Source organism: Polypterus senegalus, chromosome 1, assembly GCF_016835505.1.
Source record: "Polypterus senegalus isolate Bchr_013 chromosome 1, ASM1683550v1, whole genome shotgun sequence".
In the NCBI taxonomy this organism is placed as follows: domain Eukaryota; kingdom Metazoa; phylum Chordata; class Cladistia; order Polypteriformes; family Polypteridae; genus Polypterus; species Polypterus senegalus.
Genome location: NC_053154.1, coordinates 281,234,320 through 281,253,350, shown reverse-complemented (window position 1 = coordinate 281,253,350; position 19,031 = coordinate 281,234,320). Strand labels below are relative to the sequence as shown.

Below are 19,031 nucleotides of genomic sequence, written 5' to 3'. Positions count from 1 at the left end.
CGTACCCTGCTCATCCGTTTGCTGTGAATCGTTGTGTACGTGTGGTCCCATTAGCAAGTCTACGTTCCGTGTCAGTCATGTGACTTCGTTTCCTACGCATCCTTCCTGCGGCCGCTGCTCTTGTGGTTGCTCGAGGTATTGCTGTGAACACCATACATATGGATAGTATCAAATTATATATATAAGGATGAACAATGTAAAATAAGCTTGTATTGCCAAATGAACTCAACTAAAAGTATGGAAGCATTGTACTATTACTTCAGCAATGCCATTTCTCTTAAAAGTATAAACAGTTAAAGCAATACAACTACAACTATAAGCCATAAACCCACTATGTAGTAACCAATCAGACTATACTCTTCAAATATGCCACATGACATCTTGATAAATTGGGAGGCCATTATTCTGTTACAGCTATAGATTACTACTTTAACAAATGCCTGGAAACTGACAACAAAAAATTCTGACAACTGCATACCTTACCATTGTCACCTCTGTCTCCACTAGCTAATGTGTCTCAATAAGCTGTGTTTAATCACGCTCCCATTTTATATGCTGATAATAAGGCAATGGTATTGCAACATGGATGCAGTCTGGCATATTATCAATGGAGTTGGACTTAACATTCTAAAAAACATAATTTACTCAGTATGTATTTCTGAATAAATTGCTTAACCTGCAAACATTTCTGATGTAGAAAACTATAACCAATGCACAAAGGATACAGCTTACAATGCATAAAAACTTCAGATAAATAAAAAAACATGAAATGTATGAAGGAGTACCTGACTAGCTAGAAGTTACTAGAAGCAAATGATCTATGAAGGGGGCACTATGGAGGTGTAGTAAGGGATGATGTGTTGGGGGCAGTAGACCTAGCTGGGCATGGTGCCCAATAACAGAAAAACAGAGATATTTGGCAGGGGAGGGGTTTTCTGCTAAACTCCAGAAAGGAGATGAACCAGCAGATAAATGGTGCACCTGAAACCTGATTTAAAGACATATTCATGTCTAGCAGGACTGGTAAGAGGCCATCAGGACTCTTGGCAGATTGGAGGCAGCACAAGGCCCCATGATGGAGGTATTTCCGACCAGGCCAGTGCATTCCTGCCCAGCCACTTGCATTGACCTAGGGCAATAGGACTCTGTTGCACCATAAAGTAACTTTAATCCTGATCTTATTTTATAAAAGTTGATCTTGGAAGTATGTCAGCTGGAGAATTGCTTTAGATAAATGGATTTAAAGAAATGTTGACATCTTAGGAGTGAGTGGACACCATGTTCTGATAGATTGAGACTGGTTTTTCAGTGACCTAAGAAGGATAACACATGACCTTGTATGTGGCCATGGCAGAAGGACTGAAGCTGCTTAAAGACAGTAAGCAGTAAAGAAGGATGACTGTTCACCTTTGGTTAAAGTTTACTGATAGAAGGTTTACAGACTGGGATTTGAGAAGGTGAGACAGAGATTGTTGGTGAGAAAGGGTGAACTTTGCAGTACTGTGGTAGTAAGCAATTCCATGAGTCACCACACTTAGTAGACAAAGGTTTAAGACATCTGTGTCAGCACAGCCTTTTGTTATGTTGTTTCATTTTTCCATTATTTTTATGTTAATTCTCTCTTTGTATCTCTGAAGAATAAATATCTAACATTTTATATACAGTATATATATATATATATATATATATATATATATATATATATATATATATATATATATATATATATATATATATATATATATATATGTGTGTGTGTGTGTGTTCTTACTATAATATCTTAATTCAGTTGCTTAAACATTATGAACCAAATATTTCAAACACACCTGATACTCATTAATCTCACTTGAACGGCATAATGATTCTGTTCTACCTTGGGCAGTCTATGTTGCCCAGATATCTATAAAAATCTTACTTGTATTTTGTATAATTCCCACTCTTTTTCAAGGAAGTTTGTCCACTTGAAATGACTTTTTAAATGTTATAACCAGGAAACAAGCCCTACTCACATAGCTAAGCCTAATGCATTTTCTATGCTTCAAAAACTTCAAAATGAAATCGAGCTTTTTCCCAACATTTTTATAAGCTAGATAAATGACTAGGTTATAAAACCTTCTGCAATTTTATACTATATAGTCACGCCCTACTGCATGGTTTTGATATCTAGTGAGCCATTTTTTAGGTTATTTCTACAAAAGAGGTAGGCTTATTTTGACATACAGATAGATAAGTGATGGTAGCCATTTTCATATGCAGAACTAGGTTAACTATGAAAAAAATATTTGGATTCACTTATTCACATAAATCAAGACAAATACATAAACTGTCAGGGTCGAATGCATTCAATAGACTAGGTTTGGAACTAGTCAAGACAAAAGGGATCCTAGAAATGTCTTAAAATGTCTGTAATTTGTGATATCCAGTGTGTTTTTTAGTTTGCGTAAAAACGAAGCCTATTCTGCCACTATAGAATATGTATTGTGTGCCTTTTTAATTTGGCCATACAACATAGTACCACATAATTCACTACAACAAAATGCTGCACAACAATAATTTCCTTTCAATGTCTATTTGTATGCATTTCTAAAACAGGTAATTTGCAAAAGAAAATTAAGTTGAATGCTTTTTGTGAGTAGATTTGAGACTACCACAGAATTACAGTGCCTATTAAAAGTATTCAGGTCTTGGAAGTTTTCAAGATGTATTGTTATACAACATTGAGTCAAAGTGGATTCAATTAGTTTTTTTTTGACAGATCAACAGAGAAGACACTTTAAGCTCAAAAGTGAAAATAGATTTCTACAAATTGGTCTAAATTAATTGCAAATACAGTATAAAACAAAAAAATGATCGAATAAGTATTCACCCGTTTAATATAACACACCACAATAAACACTGCTGCAGCCAATTAATCTTAGGAGTCACAGAATTAGTACTATGGAGACCACCTGCCTGCAGTTAGAGATTTCAAATGATAGTAGTACAAATGCACCTTCTCCAGAAGGTCCATGTTGTGCTGAGTCATATTGTGGCCTAACCTATAAAATAACACTCCAAGCAATTCTGTGAAAATTTGATTGAAAAGCACAAGTCAGATGACAAAGAAAAGAAAATATTTAAGTCACTGAATATCCCCTGCAATCAATGTAAATCATTCATTAAGAAAGGGAAAGAGTATGTCACAACTGTACACCTGCCTAGGGCATGACATCCACAAAAACTGAGTGATTGCACAAGAAGACATTGAAGGAGACTACCAAGAGACCTATGAGAACTCTGAAGTAGTTACAAGCTACAATGGCAGAGACTGGAGAGACTATGAATACAATAATTGTGGCCCAGGTGCTTCACCAGGCGCAGCTTTATGGAAATGTGACAAAGAAAAAGCCACTGTTACAAAATCACACGGGACATCTCAGCTAGATTTCTCAAGAACACACATGGGAAACTCTGAAAACAGCTGGAAGAAGGTTTTGTGACCTTGGTTATACCATCCCCACTGTGAAGCATGGTGGAAACATCATGCTGTGGGCATGCTCCTCTGCAACAGGATCTGGAAGGCTTGTGAGGGTAGAGGGTAAAATAAATTCAGCACAATACAGGGAAATCCTGGAGGAAAACCTTATGCTGTTTGCAAGAAACGTGTACTTTAGGAGAAGATTTGTTTTCCAGTAAGACATTAATGACCCCAAGTCTAAATCCAAAACTACACAGGAATGGGTTTTAGAACATTAGAACCAATCTACACAAGAACAGGCCAATCAGCCAAACAAAGCTCACCTTTCCTATACACATAATTCCTCTACAAAAAACATCAAGTCTATTATCTACCACACTACTCTGTAGCTTAATCCAAGTGACTATGGTTTTCTGTGTAAAAAAAGTCCTAATTTTTGTGTGAAATTTACTGCTAACAAGTTTCCAACTGTGTCTCTATGTTTTTGATGAAGTCCTTTTAAAATAAATCACCTTATCTGCTATATTCCTCTATAACTGTCTTTTAGTCTCCCTAATATACTTCATTGTTGCCCTCATGTTCTCATACACCCTACAATTCACATTGGAGTTATCAGTCTTGTACACCTGAAAGCTGTTTTTTCCTTTGCAGCTTCTTTTTTAGCTTTTTATTAACCAAATGCAGAGTGTTTTTAAAATTTCCAACTAATTTCAAATTTTAGGTATGTACTTGTCCTGCATTACATGTAAAATGTTTTTAACCTGTTCCACTGCTTCTCGACTGTCTCCACACTTAAAACCTTATCCCAGTCTATCCTACTTTGCTGCATTTGTTCAAAATTTGCCCTACCAAAATTAAACTTAACAATTTCAGTCTTTCCAACCACACTCTTCCAAAATACTGACAACTGTATTATGTAATAGTCACTTGACCCTAGTGTTTCAATCATGTCTACACCTTAAATTCTATCCTGATTATTACAAAATACTAAATCCAGAAGCTTCTCCCATATTTGTGCTTTAACATACTATGTTAAAAAGCAGTCACTAATTACTTCTAACATCTCCTACTCTTGTGCTCCACTTTTTGTGTGGTTATCCCAGTTAATATCTGGGTAGTTAAAAGTCCTCCATGACTACAGTATCTCCCTGTAAACTTGCCTTTATAACATTAAAGAAAATGTGTGCACTGAAATTACTGTCGGCATTAGGTGATCTATAACAAACTCCTAAAATAAGCCCTCTTTCCCTAATGCTTTCCAGGCAAAGTCAAATGTCCTCCCTAAGATGGGGCTCATCATCCAACTGAATAGTAGTTGCGTTTAAATTCTATTTGACATACAGTAAACAGCAACCAGAAACGTTTAGCTCTCTATGCTATAACTCATCCTCATTGTTGTTATTTACCAAGGTTCCTGTTATTGCTGTAATATCATAATTATGCTCCTGTACAAATAACTCCAACTCACTTGTTTTAGTTTTGGTACTTCTAGAATTAAGGCAAGCTATTTTTAGTGTATTACTCATTTTACCATTACATTTAAACGTTCAATTAGAATTCACATTGCTATGAATTTTTATTTTTACACTATTGTTTGTTCCTCCATGTACAGTTCTCAATCTGCCCCGGCCCTGCCTCCCCCATACCCTAGTTTACACAATCCTTGACTAACCTACTTATATGCCTTCCCAACACATTGGGGTCTCTCTGGTTCAGATGTAACCCATCATGGTAGAACAGGTCCCATCTATTTCAAAAGGAGTTCTAATGCCCCATAAACCTATACCCTTCTACTCTACACCAAGATTTGAGCAATGCATTAAGCCTTCTAATCTTCTCAATCTTACTTGGATTGGTGCGTAGCACAGGAATAACTTCACAGAAGACTACCTTCTTAGTTCAGCTCATCAGCCTAGCACCTAACTCTTTAAATTTGGATTTGAGTTTAGAACTGACAAACTACCCTTATGTATGTCATTTGTTCCACTTGCACTAGCACTACGTCTACCTGTTTTTCAGGTGGCCCGTTTGGGCTTTGTTTAACTTGTGCTTTGTGATCGTGATCCACCAATCTCTACCTGTGTGGTCTGGCACCTCTTCCTGCACCACTTTAGGAGTGCACACTATCTATCTAAAATACACCTGGGCCAGGTCAGCCAGTTCTCTAGTATAGCGCAGGCTAGCCAACTCCTCCAGTTCTGCAGCCCTTCAGGGCCTGGATCAGCTGGTATCTCATGCAGATGTAGCCCTCATAGAAAACTGGCTTCTCCAAGCCATCATCTAAAAAGTCCAACATCCAACAGGACTTGCATTGTACTTGCTTCATTATTAAAATTTGCATTAGGAATACTAAAACTGAATGACTTTTTATTTATTTTATTAAAATGAAATGATTGAACTTAAATGTAAAAACTAAAAAAAAAAATTAAGCCAAAATAAATAAAAGAACTGCTACAGTTTTTTATATCTTCTGGCCCCTTAAGTTCCTAAAATCTTCTCCATCTTGACTGCCTGCTGTTATTTTTCTTTCTGTGAACTTTACATATCTGTGTCTGCTCTCCTAACTTTGTGCTCTTCTTATTCTTTACTTAAAAGCTCTTCACTCACACCTTTTGAACTCTTGTACTCTTCTGTACCCTTATGCTGCTGCCCTCTTAACTGCCCTACTTTCCTGACCGGTAAGAACTGTTCCATCTAGAAAAACTCGCTTAATGAATATCTGCTGCTAGTTAATTGCTTATTCTCATGCCTGCTACTACAGCTGCTTGTGCCTAGTCTGTGTCTTAACAAGGGCTGCTTGCCTACATACCACTGAGTCTTTCTCTTTACCTCTTTGTAGGTCTTCTTTTTTTATCCCACTAACGAATCGCTTTTTCTTACTTACAACTATTCTTCTCTATGATGCCAGTTATTTACTTACAGAGATGCCAGAGCCAGCTACTGATGCTTACTGCCATTCCTCGCTGACACTAGTTTGAATACGAATAACAAGAACATTATATGTAACAAGCAATTTTTACAAACGCATTCCCAAATACACAGCTACTTTTGCTCCTATGCAGGAAAAAAAAACTAAATTCCGTTCTGAAGGGAAAAAAAAAACTTTCAAATTTCTAACATAGCTCCTTAGCAGCAACCAAAACACAAGTTTTTAGGAGCAAAATGAATTTTTAATTAACTATCACACCACAGAAAACAAGAACTCTCAGCAACTCTCTCATTTGCAAAGATAATGTCAGGAAGTCAGTACATCTAAAAGCCGCCAGTACATCTGACCTCCTGATCCTCCAGTTCTCCAAGAACAACAAGATTAATGTCCTAGAGCGGCAGAGTCAGAGAACAAATTCTCAGTCCAATTGAGATCCACACTTATGGGGTGTATTGATAAAGGCTGTGGTTCTCAACCAGTGGGGCGCGAAGATGTGAAAAAAAGAAAACAAGAATCAAAAATATGAAAAAAACATCTGTTGAAACCAAAACAAATAAACTTAAACTACATTCTGATAATAGAACAATAAATATAGAGTTAGATAAATGTCGATAAAAGTTAAGTAGGTATAATAAAATATGCATCTACATTTCAAAAAAATGTTAGCGGGGGCACGATTAAAACTGTTATGAAAACTCGGATCGCAAATACTTAAAGGTTGAGAAACGCTGGATAAAGGGCATGAGACAGTATATAGGAGTGAGGTGAAGAAATTGCAGAAGGACTTGAAAACGTCTGTTCAATCGTGATCCCCATGCAATCTGATAGACCTGGAAACATTTTTGCAGAGAAAAATGGAGACAATATGCACCGTCCAGATTTGCAAAGCTGTGGAGACTTGTCCACAAAGACTTAAAGCTTTCAAAGATACCAAAGGTACATCTAATAAATACTGACTGCAATCAATTACCTTCTATCTTCTAGTTGTAATTTAGATCACTTTGCAGAGTTTTTTTTTTCTGTTGATCAATGCCAAAAAGCCAAATTAAATTCGCTGCAGATCAATGTTGAATAAAAATAAAATGTGAAAAGTTCCATTGAGGTGAATACTTTCTATAGGCACTGCAGATGTGTCACTGCCTGAGTTTCTTATGATTGGTTCAAAAGTATGAACATCAAGTTAACATCAAGCATCTTGTGATATTTTGTGTGCTTGACCTGATAATTAATTATTTTGCTCATATATAAGGCAAAGTGGTAAATTACTTCACATCATACTAATATTATTGCCAGGACAAGTTTCTAAGGATATTAACATCCCTTCACATGCGACCTTAAGCAGGTGACTTACCAGATTCTTCCTGAAATAGCAGGGATGAGAGTCTTGTCCTAAATATTCAGATACACCATAAATTACTATAAAGGGCACCAAGCTGGTATCATTAAATATATTTAATGTCTTGCTTGGTCATCTGTCCTTGTCCCAATAAATGAGAAGATGGATAACATTTGCCTTTTCTCTTACTCTGCCTCTAGTTAGTTATCTCTATGTAAGGGCTATTTCCAACTTATGAGTATAAACAAAAAGTACCAACCCCCATTTTGCTGACACTGTATTTAGGGACATTATGATCTGAATGTGAAGAGATAAAGGTTTCATTCAGACCTTAAACTAAAAACAAGAAAAGGGTTTGCATTACTGTGTATGTCAAGAATTCTACCTCTCCTGGCACTGTCAATTAACCATATTATCTGTCTTTTATAGCACCTTTCATATTACAGAAGAAAACTGTATGATGGTTAAATTATGGTTCAAATATGAGATGTCACAAATAATAGGTAGCATAGGTAGTTCAAGACGATAGGTTTTATATTTGAAACATGTGATGAAAGGACTGACTAGTCATTTGTCTCTTATTTGTTATCACTGCCAATGTATGCTTTGTATCAATGAGTTAACTGTTTTAAACAATCTGTGTGTACACACTCACTGTATTGACTTTTTATTAGACATTCTTTGATATTAAAAATGTTATTTAAAATCATTTTCTAAAAGAAATAGAAGTGAAAAAATGAAATTTACATCCATCCCAAGAAATCCACTTAATATAATTTTATGCTCACTGACTGCAAGGCAAGAGCCATCCGTGGAAGGGGCATCAGTTCTTCCAAGTGCACTCTCATACATGCATGCATCTTCAGTTGTACCGAGCTAATTTATAGTTATTAATTTACTTAACACATACATCTTTGGAAATGAGAACCTATAGAGGATAATAATGGAAACAAAGGGTGAATATGCAAATTCCTTACTGCAGTTGTTTGGCCAGTACCTGGCACCAATAACACTTCCAGCTATAAATATAACATCAGTTCATGTCACTTGCAGAAATTCTCAAATGATTCTGCATTTATGGGGAGTATTGATAAAGGGGATGAGACAGAGTATAGGAATCAGGTGGAGAACTTTTTTTTTGGTGCAAAGAGAATTGTCTGAGCTTAATGTCAGCAAAACCAAGGAACTGGTTATTGTGTTTCAAAGCAGTAAAAAGCCTCTATCTACAATCACTTTTCAGGGAGTGGATGTCAAGGTGGTGCACTTCTACAAGTACTTTGGGGTCCACATTAATGACAGGTTGGACTGGTCTTGGAACACAGAGGAACTATATAAGAAAGGGAAGAGAAGGCTCTTTTTCCTTATGAAAATATGTTTATTTAATGTGGGAAGTGACATTCCTCACATCTTCTAAAACTATGTGATGCCCAGGACAATTTTCTACACTGTTGTATGCTGGGCTGGTAACATCACTTCAGAAGAATACCACTAAATCAACAAACTAATTAAAAGGGCAAGCTCAGTTATAGGGCGCACTCTGGACCCCTGGAAGTAACAGCAAGGAGAGAATGAAAACAAAACTGAGAGCCATTATGAACAATGCTGCACATCCTCTCCATGACACACTAACACTGAGTGCTTTCAGCTAACAAATCAATTAGCAGAAGTGTGTCAAGGAAAGCTACAGGGGTTCCTTTATACCAACAGCAATACACCTGCATAATTCCATACTGTGACTGCGACTGCCAAGCTAGAAGTTTTCTTTCTTTTTAATTCTCTTACTTTTTAGTCATTTTGATATGTGTTCAGATCATAGAGTGTGTGTACAGTTATTTACTTATTTATTGAACTTCTGTAAAAAGGTCCTCCAATTTGCAGGGAAAACCTGGGGATTGGTGGCAGGATTGGCACTCCAGCCACTGTAAAGAACCTCACACTCTTCACTGTGGTGCTGAGGTGTGACCCGTTGCATGGCTGCATTCAGATCTGAATCCGGATGGTTCGTCAGGTGGTGGGTGCGGCAACACCCAACCTCTCTCTCTCTCTGCTCTCCTCTGTAAAAAGCTCAATTTATCCCTAGGGAGAAATAGTTCTATGTATCTATCTATCTCCAGAATTTTTTTGGTGGTAGCTGCAAAAACTACTGTGCCACTATGTCATCTCAACTTGAAAGGGCACAATTAGTTTGATTTATATATTCAGAAAAAGTAAATATCTTATTGTAACCTAAGGAGTGGTCTCTATGGCCAAAAAATGATAGTACCGTAGAATTAAAAATTCGGATGAATTTGATAGATACTGGTATAATGTGCTGGCATGTATTTTTCTGGCCGAAATGTATTTAACAAATATTAAATATGCTTCTGAACAATAGCGCACATAGGTGCACATCTTATTTATTGAAACACATGTGAACACTCTACTGATCAAGTAGACTCAAGTAGAACAGCAGGTATTTGCCTCTCCTGAACCAATAAAAGGAAGGCTTCTCCCTCTCTCATGTCTTACTTACACTGCTGCCACCACCGCCACCAAACAAACACTGCACAAGACTTGGCTTCTTCTGATCCTGCTTTTCTGTATGCATCAACTCACCCTTTAGGTTAAACAGCACAGCACGCTGGGGTAATATTCTTAAAAGGGTAAGCTACCTTATTGCACCAAGTTCACATACAAGTCCAGAAACAAAGAAGTTACCTTTGGAATAAATATACACGAACAAAACGAAAATATCGTTCTCTTTTTTCTCTTGCAAGCACTGATTTAAATATTTTGCGCTTTGTGTTTAAAAGTGTTTGTAACTCCCCCCTAATTCTAAACATACTGGTATAACAGTTTTCTCAAAATCAATACTGGAAGAAGAATTTATTCAGGTATGCTGGGTTAACTGGAATATCGTCTATTCCTGCATAAATTATATTTATTGAAAATTGTTCTTACACAACATTTTTACTGATATATTTATTCATCAAAATATATACATATTTACAAATTACATGCTTATTTAAAACACAAAGTAAAAGGAAACAGAAGGAAACACAATCTTGCAGCCATACTGTGTCTCCTTTTAAATCCCTGTCTGTTCGATGCAATAGCTCACCCACTTATCCAACTCCAAAGTATTACAAACAATTCCCATAGAAACCTATTTTTCACACAAATCTCGTGACTCTTACTAAAACCCATAGCCAAAATTATCCTTCTCTAGAGATTCACAGTGCCCTGGCACCAATTCAGTTGCCTATTCATTTAAATGGGCAAGTGTATACTGCCTCAGTAGCTGATGAAGTATTAACAATCTGAAAGTCCTCCTTGATCTTGACCGTAAATGGGAAACCCAGCCCCAGATTCCGCAGCTAAGGTTATTGTGCCACTACCTACAAGCAAAGAGATCTTGAGATCGTCTTATAACCTTTACATGTTCTATCTTTCTTTCCCTTTCTCAAAAAGTAAAGAGGCACATTTGGCACCTAATGAGACACTTGGGCCATACAGTCATGAGGGTATCATCTCAAATTCCTTTTCAGCTGTCATTGCCTCTCAATCTATCTCTCTCTCTTGCATTTGCACTCCCAGATTATTGCCCTTTTTTGACCAGCACCTGTCCTGACAGATTGACTGCCCCCTAGTGAGTACTGACAACCTACACAAGCATATGAAGATCACCTCATGTTGCCAGTGAGGAACTCGTACTTTCAGAGGTCATTCAGTGGTTTACCCCTTACCTGTGACATTGTTTTTCCAGCAGAGTATTTCCTCACATATGGCAACTTCATGCACAGGGCAGGTACTAAAGCCTGAATAAACCACTAAATTCTGAATCACTTAGGGCATACATCTAACCTCACTCAAGTGGGACAACATTTTAAGTAACCTACCATTAATATCTTTGGAATATGAAAGGAAGTCAGAGTTACTATTTGTACCTAATATATGTCATATACTGTATATTTTCATTTTATATGTACAGTTAGTGAGAAGTCAAGCAAAATGGCACCTTTTATTGGCTAACTAAAAAGATTACAATATGCAAGCTTTCGAAGCAACCTAGGCCCCTTCTTCAGGCAAGATCTTGTATTAAAAGTCTTGTAACATCTTGCCTGAAGAAGGGGCCTAGGTTGCTTCGAAAGCTTGCATATTGTAATCTTTTTAGTTAGCCAATAAAAGGTGCCATTTTGCTTGACTTCTCACTACCTTCATAATGGCTAACGGGGTACAACACCATAGTACTATGTACAGTTAAATAACCATACCTAATATTTCTAAACTTTTGTGATCATTTTCATTATATTGGGATATACTTTGCTCGAAAAATGGTTGAAACTATATATTTAGAGACTAAATGAATACAAAAAATTAATAGCAACACTATGATAAAATGTGCTCTTTTTACTAGGTAGTAGTTTTTCAGTAGCAGAGCCCAACTAAATAATCACATGGAAAATCTGATCGGGTGATAATGGGGCTCAATAGCTTTAATAGGAATTGGCAGAAGTGACATTGATCATGGGCCAATCAAGCACCGGCATTCTGAGTGATGGATTTCGTTAAAAACATGCAGGATTCAGTAAACACACAAACAGCATGATCACCAGTGGAGTGGAGGGAAGTATAGTTGAGAAAACTTCAGATTTCATACGGTAGGTAAGCCTGTTTTGTTTTAACAGAATAAATATATACATCAGATATATATTGTACACAATTCCAGTGTTAAAAGATTTGTTTTTTAAAACTTAACTAGAATCTATTTCACAATATCCAGCAAAGGTTCCGTGATCTGCCTTTTCTTTACACAATAGTAAACCTTCTCTTCCATTTAAAAAGCAATAACACCACAGATAATGAGCATAAATGCTTAGACTATATATGACTTCATCTTTACCTTGGTGTGCAGGTTTTGTTTATCAGTCACTGATATCCGTTATCAGAAATCACAGACTCTTTATATTGGAATTGGTATTGGTAACAAAGATCTCTGACTGATAGTGCTCTAGCTAGTAGACATCGATATCTTACATTTTGGTATGATAACCTGATTGCTCTGATTCAGTGCTATACTGCATAAAGAAGAAACCCTGTGCTTTCCTTATAAATAAACACTCTTACACGCAATAACAAAACTCTGCTGTTATCTTACAGCCACTGAAATTATGTGGCTCAAATAATGCGCTTTTACATTTCTCATCTGTTTTACTGAAAGCAAATCAAGTCCCCCGCAGATGAACAGATCTATTCATATTATTTTTTTCTCTTATCCTGTTTGTTTCCAGCTACACAAAATTAGATCAGATTTTCTCCTTCAGTATTACACCAATGCATGCAATTACTGGAAGAATTACATCCCAGGAGAATGCAGAATTACACCAAGCTTCTCACGCTCCTCCTCTGTGCTTTTATTCAATAAAGTGTGATATGCTGCAAAGTAATATGAACAGACTCTGTAATTGTATTTTAGATTTATAGAGCTCCTTCTCATGAACCATTTATATAGCAGGCATTGCTGTATCAAATAAGATTTTAAAATATAAAATTGCTTTAGGAGTATGTGTGATTTAAAAACACTAGATATGGAAGGTTATGAGATGACTGATTTTCATTTTGATGAATCTGCAAACCCCACTTGAAAAACTACCTAAAATAAAAAAAGAGGCTGATTCGGCAAACCAAACTAAATATATGTAGCGTATGCTTGAAATACATGCTAGAGGAGAGTTATTTCAACACTCTAATTGTTTAATATTTTGTCTGCAGTAAATCAATTTAATTTACATAACTACAATGCTAGTCACATACTGCTCAAACAGTTATTAACTTTTAATTTAAAAGACAAACCATTAAGATAGATTGTAAATGCTTGATTGATTATACTATACTTTTCTCGCATTGAATTTCACTGGACACATTACATAAAATATGCCTTCAATACTTTTAATCTAAAAAAGTACCACCAAGAATAAGTCTTATTTGGAAACTGGCTGACACCACATCAGAAAATTTCTCATTACGTAGTAATGTTGTAAGTAAACTGCTGCCAATAATGATAAAAAAACTCTTATTCTAAATCATTAAAGACAATATGTAAAAGCATCCAAACGCATATGCCATTTGCACACCCGGCCATTTGACAAAATACCTTCTGATCCAGCATAAGAGAGCTGGCAGGTAATTATTAAGATCAGATTTCTCTCTGTTGTGTCTTTCTAAGACTCCAGACCAGGAATCAGATTGCCACCTACAGGCTAAAGCAATACTTTCACTGCAGATCCTAGATATTTATTCTGCTCTTGTGAAGCAAATTAAGTATTATCATTGGATGCTTATTAGTAAATTACAAATTTTATAAGGCATTTGTTTTAACATCAGAGTTTACAGTGCATATGTGTTCCAGCAAGCTACAAATAAAATCTTTTTAGCGTCATTCATATAATATATATGTAACATATGGTCAGAGCCATTCTATTGTCAAGTACTCTACTAATAATTATTTCAATAATGAGTAAAACAACATGAATAACATTTTGGAAAAGGTGCCTTCAGTTATAGTCATATCAAAATAAAATACCTTTCCAAATTTAAAAAATATCCTGTACATACAGTGCTTACACCTCAGTACGAAACACTTTCGGATTTAAAGATAAAACACAGTTTCAAAATGCAATTATTTAAACGGCAGTGTCACTTATTGTTTGTACCTGAGCATTCGCTCCCTTTTTTTTGTTTATATGATATTAAGCACCCACGAAATAAGATTCATAAAGCAAAAACACATAATGCTTCTTACCAGAAATGATTGGTGCTAATCGGAATATATCAGAAAGCCTGCTGTTCACTGGTTCATATGGGGAATCTTCCAGTAAATCATTTCCTACAACACAAATATTTAGATTGTCAGAAGAGAAATTACTTCCTCATTGGTTGAAAAGGAATTTATTTGAGCTTTTTCCTTTAAGGTTTCACAAACTAAATGTACTGGTTACCATTAGTCTTTATAATGCTAACAAAATAAAACCTACTGGTCTGCTGTTGGTTTATGGGATCCTGGAAAATCAACAACTGTCTACAAGTGAACAATGACACATGCTTGCACACCGTGTCAAATGAATCAAAAGCCCTGTCTGCTTCTATCATTTATATTTTACCTGCATCATGTGCTAGAAGAAATATGAAGAATTCACTTTTCCATGTTCAGTTGGTGAAATAATTTAAAACTTTTCATCTGTGGCTCTTCATTGTTGTGATACAAATCAAAAAATAAACACAAGTTTATAATAGAGCAGAACTTTAAACCCTCATACTATTGTTACAAAAAAGAAAGGCAATTTAATAGATATACTCTTGTCTGTTTATCTTCTAATGTATTAAAGTTTAATTTATGCTTATTTTGACTAGGTTTTAAAGATAATTCGTTATAAACAAAATATATCAAAGAATACCAATTCTTCTTGAATAACATGAAGATAGGTAAGTAATTGCACTTCTTTGTGGGATTTACATATGTAAAGATTATAAAAGCATTAGAGCAGATGCTAGTTGCAATCATTTTTACAAAATTAAATATAGCTGAGAATTAATTTAAGATAAAATGTAACCGTTTACTTCATTTATACAAAATCTGGATATGCATTTTGTACAAAACATTAGTCATCCAACAGTGAATAGTTTAGCTCTGCTTGTTGAACAAATATCTAAAAATGCTGCACATTCACTAATCTGTTTCTGTATTGACAACAGAGAATTGTGACAGGTCCAGTAAGGACAGAATTAAGGTGCTCTAAAGAAATCTGTTTGCCAGAGTGAAATAGTTTATACAGATTTCATTACAAAAGTGTATGTTACACTGCCATAAACATTGCAGTAGTAAAAAGAATGATGTATTTACTAATAAAAATGAACATTAGAAAGTTAATGTTTGGTCGTGAGTAGCTTAAGTTCTTTTGGCCAGAGGTCTTAGCACACGTTATGGGTGAGCACCACAGACTACACAAAGACAGACCTCAATAACCATCTGACCGGTTTTATAAACTATAATTAGAGTAACGGAAAATTTGAAAAAGTATGTGCTTGTTGGGGGGTGTGGGGTGGGGTGGGAGGAGCCATTCATTTATTTTTTGCTATCCAAACTTCTGGGTTATCTGTTAGAGTGCTGTCCACCAACATAAAACTAAGTGGCCGATGTGAAAATAAGCTAGGATGTGCAATACTATATAAACAAGCAAAACATGGTAAAGTACACCCTACCCAACAAACTTTGGTAAATACTCCAGTAGATCCGCAGGCAGTTTTTCTCTTTCTTCATTCCTCTTTTACACCTGCAGTTGTACAGTGGGCTCTGTTTGAGGGCATCCATGGATCTTCTGCACTCGTCCTTCGCCTCTGGCCCAGCCACCATGCTGAAATTGCCTTCTCTGCCGGCCACGCACTGCCGAAGCGTTCGGTACTTGGTGCTGCAGCCCTGTTCTTTGAGGCACTGCTCACTCGCCTTAACGCAGTCCAGTCGGGCAGAGCCCGGCATCAGAGTCGAGTCAGCCGACAACACCGCATCTGGGGATGAGATCAACAGTCGTTAGTTAGCCGGTCAGCAAGGATCTGATACAAATACCTTTACTTGTTCAACGCATTCGAAACGGGGGTGCGTTTCACATAGGTTCAAACACATGGGGAAACACAGGGTTTTTTTTTAAATCATATTTGTATCAAAATATGCAAAATTTAAGTTAAACGTCTAGGGTAGCCGGTGTGTGCAGTTGTATGCTGGATCGGGCACAGAAGGTACAAATAACCCGTAAATGTTATACCTGGATCACACCATTTGGTACAACAATATTGGAACACTAAACAATAACTTTTATCTAACACTCTTAAGTACCCAGACGTGCATATATTCACCAGGTATAATCATTTAAAATATTCGGTACATTAGACAATAGTGAGTGCAGCTAAGAAAAAAAATATATTAATGGAAAAGTTTTACTTATCGTGGCTTCTTTGCCTATCTTATAAGGCATTTGAAACAAACAAAGATTCTATATTATATACAGCAACATAAAAAAGCTTAAGGTGCAATTATTCGATGTAACTCCAATAAAAGAAAGCCTATTTCGGCACTGTCGCTTAGGAGAGTCAAACGGACCCAAAGGACACCATTGTTTAAACATTTGACTCGCTGCGTTACCATATATACTTACATACTTTTAAAAGTACGACTTTCATGTATAAATGTTCTCTTATACCTCACCCAAAATATTTGCATATAAATGAATATGAAAAGATGTTTAATTTTTGTAAGATGAACGTGTATAGACAATATTGCGCATGCAGTTATTTATGTAAAAGCGTTTATCCAATGCAACTTACAAGTGTATTACTGTAAGACAATAACCAGAACAGCCATTTAAGCGACGGTACGCTGCAATGACAATATGAGACTGGATTCACCTTTGACAGTGAGGGTGAACACTTATTTTTTATTTATTTTTTAATTTTGCATTTATACAATGATATACACCGTTTGCAGGACATATTATAATTTTTTAAAGATATTTGTTATTTAATCAATGAGAACTTTACAGCTTTTCGAAAATGATTTTACAATTGGATAATATTAGCGCGTGTCTTATCTTTCTTTCGGACAATTTAAAAAGCTACCTATCTTGTTAGAGACGACTACAGGAATCTGCCTGTCTGACAGAGTATATGCCTTTAACTCTATTATAAAACTATGAGTGCGCCAATGTGCAATTATTCCTTGTAAAACAATTATTACAATCCAGCAGTGACATGATGTGATTCTTTATTGTAATACAGAATTATTATACTTACCCAGCAAAGGCAAAACGAAATAGAAAGTAGCCAACATCATTGCTTAGCGATGTGTAAAGCTTTATCCGATGAATATTATGTGAACTCGAGTTTTATTTAAGGGAAAGTGGCGTCGCTCCAAAATGCATTAGAAGTTAGACCTTCCAAACCAATCCAAACTATTCCAACCAAGATCCATTCAGTCGAACCAAGCGGCGGATCCTTTTAAAAAATGTATTTACTTCCCACAAAAACTGCACCGTTGCGCTTTCAACTTAATCCACTGATTCATTCCAGGTTCTCAGCCATCAGACAGCACCGTGTAACCGTATAAAGTCCACCCGTCTTCTGGACGCACATTAGAACGATTCTGAGTGAATGTGGAGCGTAGCAGGGTGGTGTGACGAAGAGAGAGGGTTCTCTGAAGAGCCGTGCCTTGCCTTGCCCGGCTCACGCTTGCCCGCTTCAGTCTGAGCGCACCGTGATGTGTAAGCTCGCTTTTACTGTAAAACCAGAGACTGGAGTCGCGACTCCCTAGTCATAACGTTTTCAGATTCCCAGAACTCCGATCACTTGAGGGATAGAGTCGTTTCTCGTCTCCCTCTTCCCAAATTATAAAACTGATGTTTCTTGCTGCACCTCAGCACTGTCAATAATTGTTTAAAATGTATAAGCAGATCAGGTCCGCAATGTTGTCTTTTGAACAATGTTGCCCAATTTGATTTTAGCAGTTGCCGACTTCGCAGGGGAACTAGACCTGCGCACCTTCGTCAATGCTGCAGATGGAGATCATTTAACAGCGAACTGCCCGCATCAACACCATTCCACGTTATGGATATAACGGGAAAGTAAGAAACGCATGATTTAAAGCTAACAAAGTTCAGAATGTTAAGGGGGCGTGAAGCAGAGCACTGGATGTATTACAGTCTGGCATCCAAGTAACTGCAATTTGTACTCCTTCGGATAAAATCGGAATGTCGCTGTATCCGCAAATTTAACGTTATTTTTCTTGTTTTTTAAGTCCCTCGAGAGGAATGAAAGCACATCTGACTCTGTCCCCAGTTTCCACAGTGTGGGCTTTTCCTTTTTTCTCGTGATATCGAGTAAATGTCGGACTCCGGCTTTTTTGCCAAACATCTGACTGAGAACCCTGACGTCACTGTCGCGCTGTACCCATGGGTGCGTAGAAGACCCGTATAATCGATATCATGGGGCTCATTGAGGAAAAGGGGTCTGGCAAGTGCAAGTCATGGCAGTACTTTAAAATGAATCTAAATCGTAAATTATGCAGGTAATTCAACAGAAAATACTGAGTACATCGCTACGGTGTGTTAGCATTCAGTTAGTTGTTTTGACATATTGGTAACAAAGACGGAATAAGTTAGGCTTCACCCTGGCTGACTTCTTATTAAGTGTCTGTACATAAAAAACGATGATTAAGTATGAACAAAGGTTGTCTTTAAAATTTCATCTTTACTTTTACTAGTCAATTCTTAATTTTTTAAAAAAGT

The 19,031-nt window shown here is 36.5% G+C and overlaps 1 protein-coding gene across 1 annotated transcript in view; it reads right to left on the bottom strand.

The window, feature by feature from the left end:
- The window catches only part of gfra1b (gdnf family receptor alpha 1b), a 287,118-nt gene extending 268,472 nt beyond the window's left edge, over positions 1–18,646 (bottom strand). The window contains exons 1-3 of the mRNA XM_039775604.1: positions 17,542–18,646; positions 15,961–16,263; positions 14,504–14,587 (exon numbers count right to left, since the gene is read on the bottom strand). Of these exons, the coding sequence (XP_039631538.1) occupies positions 14,504–14,587; positions 15,961–16,263; positions 17,542–17,581 (427 nt within the window). The 5' untranslated portion in view covers positions 17,582–18,646. The remainder of the gene's footprint in view (positions 1–14,503; positions 14,588–15,960; positions 16,264–17,541) is intronic.
- Positions 18,647–19,031: the final 385 nt, after the last annotated feature.